Raw genomic sequence first — 20,210 nt, 5'->3', positions numbered from 1 at the left:
CCACACAAAATATTGAGACCGTGGGTTCAATTTGGACATTTCCACTTAGACAACGTTTTAGACATTAATGGCTGTGTGTTGAGCTATTTTGAGGGGACAGCTAATTTACACTGTTATACAGGCTGTACACTTACTACTTTACATTGTAGCAGTGTCATTTCTTCAGTGTTGTCACATGAAAAGATATAATAAAATATTTACAAAAATGTGAGGGGTGTACTCACTTTTGTGAGATACTGTATCTAGGTTGTGTCAGTGTGTGTGTATCTGAGTGTCAGCGTGTGCATCTGAGTGTGTCAGCGTGTGCATCTGAGTGTATGTGTAAGTGTGTATCTGAGTGTGTGTTTCGATGTGTGTATCTGCGTGTCAGTGTGTATATCTGAGTGTATGTGTCAGTGTGGGTATCTCTGAGTGTATGTGTCAGTGTGGGTATTTGAGTGTATGTGTCAGTTTGTGTATCTGATTCCCAGGCTTCCCCAAACCCAGGCCCTCCAGATGTTGATGAACTACAACTCCCATGATTCTCAGCCTATCTATTTCATTCATAGAATCATGGGAGTTGTAGTTCAGCAACATCTGGAGGGCCAGAGTTTGGGGAAGCCTGCTGTAGCCGGTCCTGTATTAGTCTGTAGTAAGTAGTAATTGAGCCCTGGCTTTCGCTGTTTACCATTTAAAGGTTTAAATATGAATCTCAGCCAATAGCAGGGCCGCACAGCCAGTCAGGGGATTGATTGACATCCGCTCTGACGAATCGGTTCACGGCACCAAGTGACGCAAACGGCAGACTACGTGTTGCGCTGACTGCTCCGCCCCCTTCTCTCCAATCTACCAATCAGGCAGCGAGGCTGGGGATCGCACGACCAATGAGTGCTCGGCCTGTCGCCTCGCGCGGCTGGTTTGATCGTTCTGTGTGTGTGTTAGGACGAGGCAAGATGGCGGAGTAGGGCTCCCCGGAGCAGAGCGGACCGCCATCACTCCCGGTTGCCATGGCTCCCTCCCATAACGTGGTGCTGCTGGTGGACACCGCGGAGCCGGCAGCCAAACCCCGAGTCCGGCTCCTGTCCCTCCGGCTGCTCAATTTCCTGACGTGCCGCGCCGGCCTCGGCCGGGTCCGCTGGAGTTACCGCTTCCTGAACTCGCTGGGCGGCCGCTGCCGGCCCCCGCGCCGCTCCGACCTGCGTGAGGTGGGCCCCCGGAGCTGGGGGGAGTTCGAGGAGGAGCTGGAGGCCTGCTGGGAGCGGGCCGGGCAGAGCCGGGCCTGTCACACCTCCAGCTCCCGGGCAAGCCTCACCCACACCGCCCTCATGGACACCCTGTCCGACTTCCAATGGGACCGGCCGGACATCAGCTCCCCCACCAAACCCGTGCGGGCCCGGAGAGCCAGGAGAGGGCCGGCCGGGGGGGAGGCGGCTGTGGAGGCCCAGTCTGGGAGCCACGATGGCGGTGGGAATGCCGTGTTCCTGATCGCTCCCTGCCCCCATACCGCCAGCCAGCTCGGACACTTCACTACCGGCACCGGGGGGGACACTGGCGGGGGCACCGGCCTGCAGCAAGTCATGGACAGACTCCTACCAAGGGGGCTGCAGAGCATCATCACCAGCAGGAGGGTCACCCTGCACTGGCTGGACACCATGGACTGGGCACAGGTGATGGGCTTTCTCATTAAAATGCAAATCTATTACAAAATAATCATTAATCCATTAATCTTCCTATTCCCTGCTAGTAGGACATGGAGAACCCATTGTAGGAGCGGTGACAGCAGTGCCCGCTATGGTGAAGTTTTAGCTTTACACTGTGTCCATCTGATGTTGCTTATTTTGGTAATTGTCAGTAAATCTGTAGTGGGAAGTTGTCATTCCTGGGCTCTGCAGTGCTGTGTTTACACAGGGTATGGTGTTTTTTATTTTGGTTGTAAAAAAACACTACTTGTAACTTTATACTCATTCCGTGTAACAAAACAAATTGTAACAAATAGGGATATTATAGGCAACAAACAAACTTTTGAAATGTTTTGGCCACATCAATGTCCTGTAGTTATATTGTAAAAAAGAAATGCACAACAAAGCCCCATATTCCTACTGGTATATCCACACAAACTTCTTTCAAAAAATGTGTTCCTAACTGGGTTTCTACTCGGTGTACCATGTCATGCCCTCTTCTCCCGACCATTATGTTATCTATCGTTTGGCCCTCATAGTAAATCGCTGCCTATAATTATCACCTGGCATAGTGCATTTGACTGCTGTGCATGCTTTTATTTACTTGCCAGCACACCTCTTATGCACTTCTAAACTGCATTTCTATAGTCCAATAAAGTATGTATTTCGAGAACGCAACAATATGGCATTACTGCACCTTCTGTGAATACACACTGCACTGGTCTATGGAAATGTCATCTAGGAGTGTGAGAGCTGTGCTGCCAGGTAAATGACAATATCAGTCAAATTAGTGAATGTTATGGAAAATGTTAGGCACTGGATTGCTCCAGATTAGAGGGCAAAGAGCCATCTTGTACAGAGAAGGCTACCCCACCCACCCCAAAAAAAAAAAAAAATCATATAGTGTGTTTTATAGACAATAACTTGAGGTTTAAATGTATAGCAAAAAAATAATCAAGATTTGTAGTAATAGGTCAAATGAGTGAAGTGCACCTGTTTCAACTATTCTTGGTGCTTGCCAGATTAATTTTTATAGATTTTACAAACCACTCAATAAAATAATTTACTTATCTGTATGCTGAGAAATCATAGGCCGGAGCAAGAGAACCTTCCTTCAACTCTTGCAATGCACAACAAAAGGGTATACCAACACCAAACCAAATGCAAAAAATGAATGCAATGGTGCTTTTACTTAGTACCCCATCAATTACTAACTATACAAACATCAAAAAAGAGAAGAATGCACACCAGTAATGTCTAATAAAAACTTTGTTCTACAATATTTAAAACCTCATATATACATACTAAGCAGCAAAAAAACGTTTACAACTTCTCAGCGACAACATTTTTGATGTTTTGTACATCTGGTGCAATACTTATGAACCTGACATGTCAACTATGGCTACACTGGAGAGGGGATAAGTATCAGAGCAGGATTAACCATGAGGGGGAACCTTTAGGGGTAGACATGGGCCCCAGATCAATGAATTTGCTTGGCCCAAGTACAATCGCAATGTAAAGAATGAAAGCGGTGAAAACAAACCAGTACACTACATAGGACCCTTAAGCAATGCATTCTATCAGTGGTTCCCAAACCAGTCCTCATGGCCCACCAAGAGTCCCGGATTTATACATTATTTTATTCCAATGGAGAAACTGACAAAACCGGAACTGTTGGTCGGTCTTGGGGACTGGTTTAGGAAACACTTCATTATATCATAGCATTAAGAAAACCCCACGAGGCAAACCCATGCCTCAAAACTAGGTTGCAAAATGAAATTTTAAAAAAGCCACAAAATCAAGCTCTGTATATTGATCTAAAAATATCCAATTTAAAGATCATAGTCCTGTTTTTTCCCCCAACCAAAGTATGTATGATGACCCAAGAGTTTTGCAGAGTGTTTTACTTTTAATAACATTTATTAAACTGGTTGTGCTATGAGGTCTGGTGGAGATTTTGTCACCAGAGGAATACGGCATTTATCAAATAACATGTTAGTATACTCAAATGTTGTATTTAAATTTTATATCTTTATAATTTGTTACCCATTGAGTTGCAGAAGCCAAGATAACTTCTTAAGATCTGTTTTACTGTTGTAATATTTAGTTTTTTAATAAACTTTCATTTCTCTTGTAGGTTTGGAATTTGTCAGAGCATTCTGGTTACTTGACAATGGTGGAATTAATGCAGCTTATTGGAGGAAGAGTTCTGCCATCAGAATCATTACTACTTTCTTCAAGCCACCAACTATCCTTTAGTCATTTCAATCCAACTACAAGTCTCAATATCCCCTGTGATTCCATTTTGAATTATGTAATATGCAGTGAGGCTGACCATCGGCTGCTTTTTCCACAGCAAAATGGTGTTGTTTTCTTCATACCACTTGGTAATTGATTTTGCTGTTTTGCAAGCGCATTTTCAGAATTTGGGTGATCCATAGTTGCGATTTCTAAACCGTGTTTAAATTTCAGGTGTAGCTGCTGATCGCTGGGAATGCCCTGTCACGTTAGAACCTCTTTCCATAAGCCAGAGACATTCTAAGCGTTTAACTATTCAGCTCAAAGGAATTGTACAGCACTGGAGCCAAAATCAGAATAGTTCTCTTACTACAGAGACCTGGATACTTCAAAATTCCACTGAAGATATGTCATGCTGTCACTTACCAGAGCTGCTGCGTACTCTTTTGTCTGGAAGACTACACATGGTAATTTTACAAAAATGAATTCTAAGAATAAGCTTCAGTCAGTACACTGTGTTTTTCCATGCATTTTTAGTGGGATATTTTGGGTTTATGCTGCTGACATAGGTAATGCTTGATTAAACAAGGATTCACATGGTCCTTGTAGTAAGCATTGTATAATGTTTTGAGTGGCTGCATGTTGGACGGTATGTTTGTATACAAGTTTGCATCCCTGCATTGTTTATACTATTTTGTAAAGGGAAATTTAAAGTCAACTTATTACCTGTCCACATGCTCTAATTACAGGTCACAGGTTTTGAATGATATTTTGTATCAGGTCTATTCATGATTTTTTTAACATGCAGAATACCCTATTGGACATTATTCACCAGGTCCTCCCATTACAGGGCAAAAAAAGCAAAACTTAATAAATAATGTTAAAAGGAACACTATAGGGTCAGGAACACAAGCATGTATTCCTGACACTATAGTGTTAAAAACACTAGCCCCATTGCCCAGTCCTCCTCTAAATACAGCAATATCTTACCTTCATTCCAATCTGCTGGTGCTTGCTCTGCCTCCTAGGCTGACATCAGAAGTGATGATCTCAGCTACTCACAATGCTTTCCAATAGGAAGGCATTGACTTGACTGAGATTGTCAATTCGGATTATCTTCGCCAAGAAGGCGGGTCAGGGCAGAGCCAATCAGCATCTCCTTGTAGAACTGCATTGACTTAATGCATCTCTGAGGCATGTTCAGTCTCTCCATGCAGAGGGTGGAGACAATGAATGTCAGTGGTACAGCAATTCCCCAGTGGCCTTCTGAGTAGTGTGTACCAGAACAACTACATTAAGCTGTGGTTGTTTTGTTGGCTTATAGTGTCCCTTTAAGCTTTCCTATAATCCAATGCCCGCTGAAGCTTCCCTCACTGCCTGTGCCCTAGAAGCTTTTGCAATGAGCTAAGCTCTGCGGTGCAGTGCTTGGCTCGTTGGCTTAGAGAGCTCAGCTTATGCTTTCTGCTAATTAGCGCCTGCCCTGCATGGTAGGGCTTTTTTCTGTGGAACAAATGAACAAACTTGTTTTCCTGGCACTATAGGGTCTTTAGGTGACGTACCCCCCCCCCCCCCACTCTCAGGGTTCCACTCCTGCTGGGCTGAAGAGGTTAAAACACTTACCTTTCTCCAGCACCGGGCTCCCTCGGCACTGGGGAACTCTCCTCCTCCTGCCGACATCAGCACCGAATGCGCATTTCTCAATGCTTTCCTATGGACGTCCAGCGTCTTCTCACTTATTTTCACAGTGAGAAGCGCAGAAGTCCCTTTAGTGGCTGTCAGTGAGACAGCCACTAGAGGCTGGATTAACCTTAGTGTAAACATAGCAGTTTCTCTGAAACTGCTATGTTTACAGCTGCAGGGTTAACACTAGATGGACCTCGCACCCAGACCACTTCATTGAGCTTACGTGGTCTGGGTGCCTATAGTGGTCCTTTAACTAACAGTTCCTTGTTCTTTCACCCCAGTAAATGCTATTCCAATGTTTGCTGGTGTGAATATAGCAGCGGAGGTCAGTTAAAATAAAAAAAAAACTTCAACTGAATTGGAGAAAATGACAAGTGCTTACAGGTTGTCAGTCAAGCTGAGACAGAAGTAACACCCAGTGTTGCTTTGGTTGCACCTGTGTGTTTGTGCATCTAACCTAAAATGCCATGTGTTTTCTTCAGCAGTGACATATATAAGCATGCACCATGTGCGTTTATGAAATTACATACTTTCCCAGACCTGCGTGTGAATTCAGATAAAAGAAATCACAAAGAATTTTAAAATACATTTAGCGCAACCTACAATTTTACTAGTCCTACTGACCTATTGTTTTTCAGGCTGCTGATGTATTTACAGATGAAGATCTGTGCCCTAGAACAGGAGTCCTTACCCCTATTTCACAGACAGCTGCAATCCTTAATGTGATTTGCAGTGGTGAAAAAGATGGATTGGGCAAGTTTTGTTTACCTGAAAGTCTTGATAACTGTGAGGATACTTCTGACGACCTCTCTGACATTGTAAGCAGTGCCCTCAGGAATGTCTCTGCATTCAGTGACCACACTTCAGTATCTGGTAAGCTTAAGAACTTCAAATGTTTTCTTCTTCTTTTAGTGAGTGAACTGAGGATGTACTCAAACTCTGCCTGTGTTATGTAAGCATAATCGATTCACCCTGGTTAACCATACTTGTTAAAGAGGTTCTCATACAATATATGATCAGAATATTTAAGTTGCTAAATACTTTTTCAATCTGTACATTAAGTTGGCTAGGCAGTCAGTTAAACATTGTTTGATTTGCATACATAGAAACATCTCAGTCTAGAGACCAAAAATTGTAATGGGTTGGGATGAATGGACTCAGTATGCAGCGAAAGGAAAAAGCAGTCACTTAACGGAAAGACTCTATCCAAATAAGTCACTGTGGGCGACTTCTATAACAGGTTAGTCTAAGCAGAGTCAGCACACAGTCTTTAGCAGGTTAATCAGAGCTAGGATCAGGCAGGCAAAGGTTAACTTGGGAATCCTAGACAGGATCAGGCATGAAAGGGTTAACCAAGGCAGGGTCGGACATGCAATGGTTAACCAAGGCAGGGTCGGGCAAGCAAATGGTTAACCAAGCCTTCCCATGAGGAGGGGTCTATGGGCCTATATAAGTAAATGGCCTTCTTTGGTGAATAGGCTTCCACACCCCTTTTGTGGACAGGATGCTATGTTGGTTTGCCCTTTAATTCAGTTGTTCACTACATACTCCCACATATGCTGTGATGGATCCTCCATGGTTGTAACACCCTGAAGAGATCCTGGAGTAGCGTAGGGGACAAACAACAAGGAACTGTGCAGAATGCCTGCTAGGGAAGAGGCAGGCTGAAGGACAAGCAAGGCGTGCCTCCTTTCCCCAGCAAGCTGCAACCCTAGTGGAGTGGCTGACAGGGCACTGTGTGCCACAGTCTAACAGCGGAATTTGCTGGAGGCCAGGAAGCAGGCTTGGCCTGTCCCTCTCACTCGGGGCGCAGAGATCCATGTGGCGCGCCTGCCTCTCCCGTCATGCAATGACAAAAATACAACTCCTTTTAGAACACTTTGATAAATTTCCATTAATATATTGAATTAAGGAACACTATAGCATTAGGAATACAAACCGGTATTCCTATGTCTCTCTCTCCCACGTCGTCAGTGATTGTGGGATCTAATACGCATGCATTTCACTTGCCACCATGTGCATTAAAGCTTCCTCATAAGAAAACATTGAATTAATGATTTCCTTCTGTGAATTTGAAGATGTTGGACATCCTCATGCAACTCCTGTTTGAGAACAGGAAGAACATCTAGTGGCTGTCTAGAAGACAGCTACTAGTGGTGGACTTAACATTGCAATGTAAATATTACAGTTTCTCAGGAACTGCAATGTTTTACATTGAAGAGTTCAACAAACGGACAATGCACCCAGACCACTTCAAGAGATTATGTAGTCTGGGTGCATATAGTGTCCCTTTTAAGACAGACCTCTATAATACTTATGTTGAATTTAAAAGCTCTCAAAATTTAGGCAAAATTAGCGAATTTGGAAAGTAGTTTTTACAATCAGTCTACTTTGATTCAGCATTTTAAATCCATAGCCGTTCACGGTTTAGTGTGTAAACGGTAGTATCTTTATAAACTTGCTTTTAGAGCAATAAGTGTATGTAGGATATTGGTTCATCAGAAGTGGATTACTACTTAGGTTGGGTGGGTGGTTTTTGATGTTCCACTGATGCCAGCAATATTGACTGCAGCTGTAAACTGAGCACTACACAATACAATCTGCAATATGTTATGATATATGCACACAAAATTATTGCATACATTGGTGAAGTAAATTACTTAATTGTAGGACTCTATATAATTATTGTAAAAAAATAAATAAATTGTGACATTCTGTACATTTGTAAAAAAAAAAAAATATACGCACAAAACCTAAAATGTATTTTATTGTTAAATGCGAAGTCTATAACTCTTCATACGTTGTCTGTGAATGTATTCACAAAGCAGCAATTTGACAAAGGATGAACATTATAATTGAGAGATTTTTTTGCAAACAGTTTTTGCAAAATTTAAGTAACCCCAACACAAATGCCTTGGATTTCTTCAGAATCTCTTCAAGTTTTCCACACGTCATGTCTTATAGTACATTTTTGGTAGTTCAAGTGCCTTTTATTCCTACACCCATTCTTAAAAGTATTTTGAACTGGAAAGTAAAAGTAGTTGTTTGTGTGGATATGTGCCTAATAACAAGGTATTTTTTACTAATGTTAAAAATCAGTAAATTATAAAAAATTGGTCAAATATAACCATGCACCCATTTGTTCTGGTGTTTTTATGTTAACCACTAAACCTATTAATGGACAGAATGAAAAGCCTATTCAGTGTTTTGTATTTATATCCTGTATCGTTTTTAATTTTCTACTGCTGTGGTTTAGATCTTCCAGTACCAGAGTGGATTAACCAAGAGCTTACTCAGAAAAGTCGATGGAACTCTTCCATTGTTGAAAAATGGTATTCCTTGTCTGGAGCCTCTGGTGTTAGCTGTTTCCTAATGGAATCATTTAGGTTAGTTAAAAGATTTTTTAAATATAGGTTTGAAATATTCTCAAGTTGTAAACCTCTGGATGTCTGCTTTTGCCTTAATATATATATGCCACATATAGCAATTGATTGATTAAAGGGACACTAAAGACCCCAAACAACTTTAGCTCAATGAAGCAGGTGTGGTGTAGAGCTCATGCCCCTGATACCATTGCTCGATTCTCTGCCATTTTGGAGTTGCATCAGTTAAAATGTGTATTTATTTATTTTATTTATATATATATATATATATATATATATATATATATATATATATATATTTATATATTATATGCAGCCCTAGTCACGCCTCTCACGCAGCAGGCATGAAAAATAAAGTTTTTAATTTTCAGTCAGGTGTTAACTTTCTTTAGAAGGTTTTTTTTTTTTTTTATATATAAATCTCCTGCTCTGTAAATCGATACATCATATGCCCCGGTCACTCCTCTGCCTAGTAGCCCACTCTGCCTTGTCATTAAGAGTCATTGCTTCTCTAGGTCACTTATATATCTTCCCCTTATAGGGACATGGTAGGCACCCAGACCATTTCAGCTCATTGAAGTGATCTGGATGCCATGTCCCATGTCCCTTAAAGGGACACTCCAGGCACCCAGAGCACTTCTGCCCATTGGAGTGGTCTGGGTGCCAACTCAGACAGACAACTTAACCCTGCAACTGTAATTATTGCAGTTTTTCATAAACTGCAATAATTACTTTGCAGGGTTAAGTCCTCCCCTAGAGGCTGTCTATTAGACAGCCACTACAGGGCACTTCCTGGTCCATAGCACAGGTTTTCTGTGCTATAGCGTCGCTGGACGTCCTCACGCTGTGTGAGGACCTCTAGCGTCGCTAAAATCCCCATAGGAAAGCATTGAAAATCCTTTTTAATGCTTTCCTATAGAGAGGTCTAATGTGCATAATTGCCGCGCATGCGCATTAGGTCTCCCCAGCCGGCAGGCGTGATCAGTCTCCACCGCCGGCAGACGTGATAAAGGGGAGGAACGGCAGCGGAGGAAGAAGCAGCGACGAGGGACATCATCGCTGCCTTTGGTAAGTGACTGAAGGGGTTTTCACCCCTTCAGCAACCGGGGATGGGAGGTGGGAGGGAGAGGGGATCTGCAGTGCCAGGAAAACGGATTGTTTTCCTGGCACTGGAGAGTCCCTTTAGCCATACAATGGTAATTATTGCAGTTTTTGAGAAACTGCAATAATTACCTGCTACGGTTATCTCCTCCTTTAGTGGCTGTCTACCAGTGCTTAGATGACTTTTGGTCGTTGAAATAACGCTGGACGTCTGTATGCTAGTAATTAATGCTTTTCTACGGGGAAATCCTAATGCGAGTGCGACCATTGCCGCGCATGTGCACTAGGTCTTCACCGGTTGAAGTCGGCGGGGGAGGAGCGTGGGCAGACCCTGACCCAGCGCTGAGCGACAGTCACTGGATTCAGGTAAGTGAATGAAAGGTGGGGGCGCGAGGGAGAAGGGCACTGTAGGAACCTATAGCGCCAGGAAAACAACTGTTTTCCTGGCACTTTGGATTTCCTTTACCATATTTGTTTCACCAAGTGCTGCTTACCCACTTTTTGTATGTGTAGTGTTTTGTTTGTTTTTTTGTTATGAAATGTATTTACCTTTGCTTACTGGGCATGCCTCATTCCAGGTATCTAGAAGTACAAGCGGAGGCATTGGGGCTGTCTAACCACTTCCTGGTGGTGGTTTTGTTATGAGAACATATTGGTGATCAATCTGTGGATATTCTGTCTTCCTGTGCTTTGCATACTGTATATCTACAACATTCAAGGTTCTGTATTTTGTAAATCCCTTGCAGGTTAATCCATGCAGGTGCTTGTGATGAGGATGATCCATTAACATGTGATCAGGAAATCACACATTATCTGTCAGATTACTATGAGCTGAAATCCAATGAAGAGACGGGAATTGCTGCACAAGGAGAAAATCCCCAAAAACGTATGTTTTCATCATGTTTCTGAAGAGATTGTTCCCCAGACATGGCTTTTGTAATTCATATTTAAAAAAAAAAAAAAAAAAAAACTTTTTTTTAAAGTTATTTAAGGAAAGAAGGATTTCTAATTGTAATCTATTTTTTATTTTTTATTTTATTTTTTTGTGGGTAATAGTTAAAAAAAAAAGTATGAATGCTCTTAAAGGACCACTATATCATTAGGAATACAAACGTGAACTTTAATGACACCCGGGCTTGATTTTGTGACACCTTGTTAATTTATAGGTAATTATGAAATTAAATGCTGGTTATTTATTTATTTATTTTCATTCACATCAAATGTATGCAAATATATTGATGTCCTACTTCATGATGGAAGTGGCTTGCTTATCTCGGCATACCTCCTCTATGGCATCAATAGGACAATCACTATACTAGGTTTGCAGAGGTATTCCTCAGACTGAATGAGAGCTGTTGTCTTGAAGCTCCAGTGGAAATTCTGGCATCATGTTGTTGAATGCATTGCCTGGTTTTGTTTTTTATGCCGACTTTACCCAAATGTAATCTTTTGCCTTTACACTCTTTAGAGCCTCTTTGACAATAGTTTTCTGGAATAAAAGAGGAAATAGTATAGTATGAAGAGATTTGTTTTTTCTTTTGTTTTTGTGCTTGTAACATATTTAAGATTACTTTGTTAACATGGTACTTTTCAGTTAAAAGATGTCCTTTATTAAACACTGTATCACGTTGGAACACAGTGTGCAGATGGCTGGCACGAAGGAGGGAGAAACCAAGTACCTTGTACAGCATAATACCTGTTAATCAGTGCTGTCTGAGTATATGCAGGTACTGCACAAATCGCTTTGTCTTCTCCCTCCTGTGTGCATTGCATGCATATTGTGTTCTAATTTAATACTGTGTGTTTAAAAGGAACATCTTTTTGAACAAGCTGTGGAAGCATTTTTTTTGGGAGAAGAATCCGCACACTTCAGTTGCTGGACCATTATAAAAAATACATTTTCTTTACCTGCTTTGACACTTGTCTACTACATTTGGTCTTGGAATTCACTCATGAGATGCATCTACTTGAAATCGCCTTTAGACTCCACCCTGATTTCATAAAATGTATTTTACTTTGATCATACTTTTACCATTGTTAAACTGTGTATGGTTTTCAAAATGTAAAATTCACCTTTTTATTTCTTCGTCTTCTTCGTGTAAGGTCTTCCAAGAACTCCAGTGCGGCAGAAAATGAAAACCATGCCCCGTGCTTTGCAGATGCTTAATGCTGCCAGGCTTATTAAAGCTCAGAAATCCCAGCCTGATAATGTTCCAGCTGTACCTAATGAAAAGAATTCCCAGGCAAAGAAGAGAACATCAGACAAACAAGATAAAGCAAAGTCCCTGAAAGTTACTGGTAATAACTTAAAAAAAAAAGATTTTTGTGCTGTATACCATTGAGTTATAAGTTAAAGGAACAGTCCATTAAAAAGAGAGAAACTATATAGTAGATATACCCCCAAATGAAATATGCATGTAATTTTTTTGCATATTTTCTTTGAGGGTATATGAATTCTTGGCTTGTAATAGCTACATATCTAGTATTTGCGGCTTCTGCAAGCCCTTCACGCATTACTTGGCACAGACTGTTTGGCTGTCCAATCACAGACTTCTCATTCAGATGCTCTGGGTTATTGCCTGCCTCTGGAGTTGAGCTCTGCTCAAACGAGCTTAGTCTATAGATTTATGAATAATTTGTAAACTTCAGATTGTCTGTAATGAACATTTAACATATTAAGATATCATTTTATATAAAGTCCAAGTAGGGGAACTAAAAATGCCTGAATCCTATTTCTGCTTTAGTGTAATGTTTATTAATAGACTTGTGCACGGCAAAAAAGGTGGCATGTTTAGAAAACATCCAGTGGCTGCAGAATTGCTGCCTAGTCACTTTAAATCTTAACTGGTTAGGGGAGGACGACACTAAATTGTCCCCCAGCACCACCTGTGGGTGGGGGTACTTTAAAATCATGAAGGGTATTGACTAATGTTTAGGCTTTGTGTGTGGTGGGTGTATTATGCTAGACATAAATTGTACCCTTTGCTTTGTAGGTTTTAAATCTGAAGATGAACTGTTTGCCTTACTAAATGAGGATTATGAGAAGGCTATTTCTGTTCAGGAAGATTCACTTCTAACTTGTGCCAAAAATGCTATAAGAACCATCAGATCATACATGAAATCAAACCTCCCTGAACTTGTTGAGGTAAATAATGTTCCTTTGGCCTGACTTTTTTTCTCTTTACTTCTCCTCACAAAATATGTAAACTTAATTCTCATATTTTTTGTAGATGGATTGTGTGGGCAAAATCAGACCTCTTTTGAAGACCAGCAAGACAATTAGACAGCTTTATGGGAATAACCAGAAAAAAGAAACTAAACTTAGAGAGTATGTAAAGGATTTCTTTGTTTGGCTTTTACCATCTTTATCAAGTATATTCATGACTGTTATGTAACTTAGTTTATATATCTATTGTAGATGTCAAATCCAAGTATTTCTAAGGTTGGAAATGTGTGCACAGTGTCCAGTTCTACAAACAAACACAGATGACCTAGAGCAAACTGTTGAAGAGGTCAGTTTAAGCTTGGTTCTCTGAATTTCTAAAGGAAGACAGGTGTATGCTATTTTGCTTAAAATTTATACTGTGAATTACATTCTCCTTTCATTAAAACTTCATTGTAAATTTGAAAATGAGAAAGGTCACCTGAAGATACATAGAGTACATGTAATCTAATATAGCGCTGTTATGATTGTCTAGGTGTCACATTTTTCATATTGTAGTATTTTGATACATACAGAAAATTTCTAATAGTTTTTTTTTTTTTTCCTCCCAGATAACAGACATGCTGCGTATTATCTCTTTAACAGAAGATCCATCGTTTCTCACAAAATTTCTTAATGAAAATGTACTTGTAGAGTACGTATTTTTCACTTGTCTTCTCTTCCAATGTCCACAGTTTTCTGTTCTCAATCCATGTCAAGAATAAGCCAATTTTAAAGCAGCTCTCTCACTAAACATAAACCTTGTGCAATCTGCTTCTCTATACCTCCGTGTGTCTGAATTGTATTAATTTTTTTGACAAAACTTAACAAGGGCCAATGATTAAACCAAGGTTCTATTTCATTTAAAATGAACTGTTGCGGTTCACCTTATGCTATGAATACATGCTACAACACAAACAATCCATCTTACATACACCTTGTATAATTCTTCTTATATACAACAAATATTAAGTGTGGAAAATGGCTAAGATGCTGATGGAGGTCTTCGCTAAATATATATCCCTTATTTTCTCTCCTCCATGGACATGTGAATAATATAGGGTATTTGCAAAAAATGCAAAGAACTTAAATTTTACACATCTGCTTTAAGTTCAAGCTTTTTTTTTTTTTTTTTTCTGGATTAATCTTGACTCTTGAGTGAGTCTTCATTGGTATAGATCTAAACACTACTAGTAAACCTTAACACTTGTACTAAACTGCAAAACAAATAGGATTCTAAATATTATCCTTGTCATATATTTTTTAATTTCTATTTTTTTAAATATAGAACTTTGTTTTGCTTGACATTCAATGTGGTTGAATTATTGAACTTACAGGTATATAACCGTGATGCCTAAAATCCTGGCAGAGATCTACTTTAGTCTGGGGACACAGATACCTGAGGATTTGGCCTTAGTTCTTCCTGCAGATGACGAGGACTCTATTGTTCATGAAGGCATAAAGTCAGTATATTCTCAGCCATCAGTCTCAAGGGTTCCCAGCATTCCTCAACTAGTAACCGAGGAGGACCAGCTTGAAGAGCTGCGTACAAAATCTGCCAGCAAAAGAAGGTAACTTTTTAGTGGTGTCGTTTACATTGGCATGTTTTTTTTTTGTTTGTTTGTTTTTTGCCTTATGAAATACAGCTGTATGTCCAACTACATTTAGACTATATTTTAATCTCATTCAAATACCATCTTCATGCTATATTACCCATTCACTGCCTCTGAATTGCTTTCTTTCTTTTTCTGTTAGTTTTCTTAGTGGGGTTTATCCTCCTAAATGATGAGAATTGACAAGAAAGTTCAGGCCAATATAATTGAGTTGGATAATTTTTTCCAGTTCTACTGTTTTAGCTTTCACATGTATTTGTCAGTTCTCTACTTATTCAGTTAAGAAAAAACATTAACTGCACATTGAAAACCTCAATTTTGTATTCTTCAGTTAAAGAGAAAATAACGGTTGGAGTACACCCATACCGTCCACCGCTATTTTTGTAATGCATTATATGTAAATGCACTAAAAATATGGATAATAACAAAATTGTGTAATTGCTAAATCTACATCCATTGGTACAATGCGCTCTGAATCCTGGGACTTCTTATAAGGTGAGATGGAGCCTCTGGTAGGGAATCATTAGTTTCCAATTTTATAAGGAGGGTGGAGTGGAAATATGAATTTGAATGTATTACTTATGCTAGTAAATGGACAACAAGGACAAACCTTAATCAACACAACCAAAACACATTCTGTGGCCAAGGACATACACAGCTCAATGGTGAATAATTAGTGGAAAAAGTCTAATAAAATAAAACAATTCTTGTGCATCATTGAATATTTATTTCACCAACACAGTGGGTGTCATGGGAAGTTATAACTATTAATTAAATGAACTAAAATTAGTAGTGCATTTTTAATACAATTTGTATGTTTTTATTAGTGAGTTGGTATCCCAGTCCATCTGTAATTTCTTTTGTTTTGCAATTATTTTTTGTTGATTACTATTTTCTCTTCATTTTTGTGTGTTGCTGTTTTCTTCTTGTTTTTTTTTGTTTTTTTTTAAATTCTTTATTTTTGTAGTGCATGATGGTATAATAGTGAGTGTGTGGTACCCCGACGGCAGTCCACACACATTTAATGACATAAATAACAGTGGGGTATATAGGAACTTTGCACATTTTAAATATATTAACATGAGAGGTCAACTGTATGAGCTGTAGCTTAGAGGAGTGCTCAACGCTTGAGACAGGATAAACATAGTTTAAATTATGCATCGGGATTGTCAGTTATTGATAAAACAGTGGGTCCCTGCAACCTTTTAAGATTCACAACTGTGCAGTTTCATGTGGTTAAGTAGAACCAAGGTCAACAGGTGAGGTACAAGATGCAGGTACACATACTACGAGAAAACTAACAGGTCGAAAACAGATTCTTAGGGTAGCCCTATGCCATGTTGCACGTATTGGGTAATGATGAGAGCTGAAAGTGGCAGTGAGGTATGCAGGTTAAACTAGACTAGCGAGTATCTAGTGTGGGGTGCGGTATTGCGCTAAACTCCATCTTAGTAGGCCGTAAAGCCTGGACCTAGTGTAAAACATGCTCATTTGATAGGCTTATGAATCAAACTTATAAGAGTATGAAGAAAGTATGCTAAGAGTAGTTAAGAAGTCGTTAGGCTTCAGTGAGGTTTAGGTAGGTAGTTAATTAGGCCATTATGCAGGCTATTCAATCAGGTCTAGCTCCTAACGACTGGTATCATGCTGGTATAGATTGTTTAACTAGCAGGATTCATCTACAGTGTTGTTGCTTGCCTGATTAGTTAGACATGAATAAACATAGATAAACATTCTGTAGAGGGACAGAAAATGCGAATTAAAGATTACTAGCAAGGGCTTCTGAGCGTGTAATAATCAGGGTAAACCATAAGTAAAAATACATAGTCGTTTGCCAGACTCTGGCACGACCGGGTAAGTCCAGTTAAAGTTCAGCTGACCCCTGACACCGGGAAACGCTGGCGCTCTGTCAGGCAGTTCTTCTGGGTCCTGAGCACACATGGGGGTCCACTCTGTTCCCCAGTGGGTCGTGGAGGAGCTTTCCGCTTGTTTCGTCTCTCCGGGTGCTGTCTCGCTGTGTCTTGGTTAGCGCTGCCGTGGGCTTTGCGGATGGCAGTGTGCAGGCTTATACTGTGCCGGTCCTCGGTTTCTGGGACCTCTGGGAGAGGTGTAGATGACCCGAGTTTGTCTCGTGGTCCGGGATGGTGGCTTGTGGCAGTCGAGGGGTCCGGCTCAGTTTCCCACCTCTTTCGTGAGCTTTGACGCTGCTTAATTCTGGAGGCCGCTCTGTGTCTGCGAGGGGGATGCCATTGCAGGGTGCGTCGCGTGGCCGGGCGGATCCACGCCACCGTCTCTTTCATTGCCATCCGATGAGGCTGCCTTCTGGCTTTGAGCTTTGCCCACAGGTAGGAGCATACCATGCTTAGAAATTCCCCTGTGTGCTTGGGTGGTGCAATGCGTGGTTGCTTGGCCTTAGGCCGCATCCGCGACGCCATCTTAGTTGGGTCCTGTGGTCGTCGTCTGTTTGACGGCTGAGTCGCTTGTGCGGGTGTGATTGTGGGGGTATCCGTCCCCAGCGAGGACCGGGATGTCCCCCGCCGGTCCATAGGGGGGGGGTAGCAGGGCTGGTTCCCGTTTAGGAGTGAGCCTCAGGCCAAGAGATCGGTCGTCGTCCTCAGGCTGCAGGCTTTGCTCCGGTTTAGGCCGCATGGTCATGTGAGGCTTGTCCGTTTTGTATCGGTGCCGGGGTGGTACCGTTATGTTCCCACTGCTGTTCTGTGACTGATCCCGGTCACCGGTTGCCATTAATGTTGTCGTTTCAGTCGGTAGCATCACAAGTTTGTCCACGGTTGCAGGAGCTCTCAGATTATGCGGCTAGCCATCTTGGCTGTCAGGCCCCGCCCCCTTCTTCTTGTTTTTAATTGATTGTGTATAGTATTTATAAAAATAATTTATAGTTTGATAGGTGGGGGGAGAAACTCATATTTGCTTTTATTTATTTTTTTGATTGTGACTGATATTCGTTTGCTGTTATCTTTGTGCTTCTTACTAGTGATAAACTTGTTTAATTTGTTGTGTATCTTCTTCCTTTTTTCTCCTCTACTAAAAAATATATTTTTAAAATTATGTATTGAACATTAGCAGGCTTCATCATTATCATAATTATTTGTAATTTTCTAAAATCTAAAATGTAATGTGTCTTTTGTAACTAATATTTTTCCATTTAAAATCTTTTTTTTTTTTTCTGGCATCTAGCCGCAGTACAGGAGGGGATGTTCTGCTTTCAGGTGGACAAGAATCCTCTGTAAAGAAATATGCAAATTATTTGGCAAAACCCTCCCAATCATACCTTAAATATCGAGTCTGCCAAACTGTCCTCCGTTCTTACTTTCCTAGTGTGCGGGACAAACCTGACTCTCAGCAGGTTCACAATAGTGAAGAACACTGGCTGCTACTTGGGGGGGGGGGAATTGCCCTGGCAGTTCCCTGGATGGTGAACTGAATGGCAGCCAGTAGGGAGCCGGACGAAATTATGGATCAGTCTGTACAGCTCAGTTTTATTTCTAATTTCACTTTTATTAGGAAAGTGAATAATCTTCTAAACACTGTGCTCAACTGGTAGAATAAGCCCCCATTGAAGGCTCTTTAAAATTAAGAAATACACCAATCAGAAAACGGATGATTCCACTAGCAGGTGAATATAAAGAAACAAAAATTTAAAAAGCTAGTAAAAATCCAATGGCCAATTAATACAAGTTTATCAAAATTCCAACTAAGATGCTAAATTACACTTGCAGAACTGTATTTAAATTATGTAAATATTTTGTGAGTAAACATACAAAATAGAGGAATGTTACCAAAATAAACAGGTTACAAATGGCACAAATTGATAAATAATACAAATAGGTATGATGGTTGGCACTTAATGTGAATAGGTCTGTGTATAATTTTAGCAGCTGTAACACTCTTGTGGATACCCCTTATATCACACAAATAAATCCTCAAATATAATGCAAACAAACTCCGTGCTTAGGTGATGTACTCCACCAGCGTGCAGCGCTAAAATTTGTGTGGGAGAACAACCCTTAAGGCATATACCAGGGCAGCATGTAGACCTTTAAAAGGAAAAATAAACAATTAGTGCAATTCCCTGTGGTAAGTACAAATTAGTATCAAAAGTGAATTAATGTGAGGTCATGTGATACTAATTTGTACTTTTTATGTTTGATAAGTAACAATGTTGATTTAAAAAAAAAAAAATTGGCTTAAAATGCACAATATTGTATGATGAATATAAAAGTTCTTGTTTAGAACAGTTCACGGATAATGTGACCGCACGGATATTTCAACTCCTGCTATTCAAACAGCTGGAGTCATTCCTAATTAGCTGTGATTTTTTTTTTTTTTTTTTTGTACCAAGGTGTTTACACAGTAGTGGTACCGAAGGTTTTTCTGTTCCACACAGAATCTGGACCATTAAACATGTCCTTTAAGTTATGAATGAACTGCCAATCTATAAAATGGACACATACAACAGAGCCATAGTGCTCTCCATTAAAGTAATTTTTTTTTTTTTTCCTCTTCCTTTTTTCTTTACACTTCAGACAGTACCCGCCAGTAGATTTCTACTGCAATTCCTGCAACTCAGGCCTTGGTACATTAGTCATCATCAATGTTTTCCCTTTTTCCTTCCTAATCAATGCACATATCTTATTATACTCTATGAAACATTGATTTACCGAGTGAGAATTTTTTTTTAAATAAACAAATGCCCTACAAACACAAAGAGGGTGACAAATTTCCTCTCTAATAGTCTAATAGTATTCCTATATTAATAATTGGGTTAGCTTTGTTGTTACTTTTACTTTATTCTCCCTATATTTCCTAATTTATTTCCTAATTTAAGCTACTACAACCAGTTTATTTAGCCATTTATCTAAATCGACAATTTCTATTTACACCTCCTTCCATTTTTAATTGTAGGATTAGCTGTTTTTTTTACAATTTCCCAGTTGGGTAATATCTTAGTTCTCCATCTTTTAGATATTGAGATCTTTGCTGCTATTAAAGCATGAGTGAAGAAATATTGCAGATCCAAATTGTATTGGCTAAAATTTAGGTGCAGTATAAGCATTTCAGAAGAGAAGGGGAATTTACGGTAGTTCGTTATTTCTTGAATTTTACTTCGAAGAATTTTGGAAATTGTTTCTATCAAAGGACAGCTCCACCAAATGTGTATCGAATCCCCTACCTCTTTGTCACACCTCCAGCATATGTCTGATATGTTCTGATCCATTTTATTCATGCGGCTAGGGACCAGATAGTCTGTTTATTATCTTAAAATGCAACTCCACTAAGTTTAAACATTTAATATGTTTAGCAACTGTTAGCT

The 20,210-nt window shown here is 40.1% G+C and overlaps 1 protein-coding gene across 1 annotated transcript in view; it reads left to right on the top strand.

Annotated features, from left to right (window-relative positions):
- The first annotated feature begins 873 nt into the window (after positions 1 to 873).
- TICRR (TOPBP1 interacting checkpoint and replication regulator) overlaps positions 874 to 20,210 on the top strand; it is a 43,797-nt gene continuing 24,460 nt past the window's right edge. The window contains exons 1-12 of the mRNA XM_063448891.1: positions 874 to 1,646; positions 3,796 to 4,045; positions 4,131 to 4,363; positions 6,218 to 6,452; positions 8,836 to 8,965; positions 10,810 to 10,949; positions 12,167 to 12,361; positions 13,057 to 13,208; positions 13,294 to 13,391; positions 13,482 to 13,575; positions 13,838 to 13,920; positions 14,603 to 14,836. Coding sequence (XP_063304961.1) covers positions 987 to 1,646; positions 3,796 to 4,045; positions 4,131 to 4,363; positions 6,218 to 6,452; positions 8,836 to 8,965; positions 10,810 to 10,949; positions 12,167 to 12,361; positions 13,057 to 13,208; positions 13,294 to 13,391; positions 13,482 to 13,575; positions 13,838 to 13,920; positions 14,603 to 14,836 — 2,504 coding nt within the window. The 5' untranslated portion in view covers positions 874 to 986. The remainder of the gene's footprint in view (positions 1,647 to 3,795; positions 4,046 to 4,130; positions 4,364 to 6,217; positions 6,453 to 8,835; positions 8,966 to 10,809; positions 10,950 to 12,166; positions 12,362 to 13,056; positions 13,209 to 13,293; positions 13,392 to 13,481; positions 13,576 to 13,837; positions 13,921 to 14,602; positions 14,837 to 20,210) is intronic.

This window comes from Pelobates fuscus, chromosome 3 (genome assembly GCF_036172605.1).
Source record: "Pelobates fuscus isolate aPelFus1 chromosome 3, aPelFus1.pri, whole genome shotgun sequence".
In the NCBI taxonomy this organism is placed as follows: Eukaryota; Metazoa; Chordata; class Amphibia; order Anura; family Pelobatidae; genus Pelobates; species Pelobates fuscus.
This window is presented reverse-complemented; position numbering and strand designations above follow the sequence as displayed.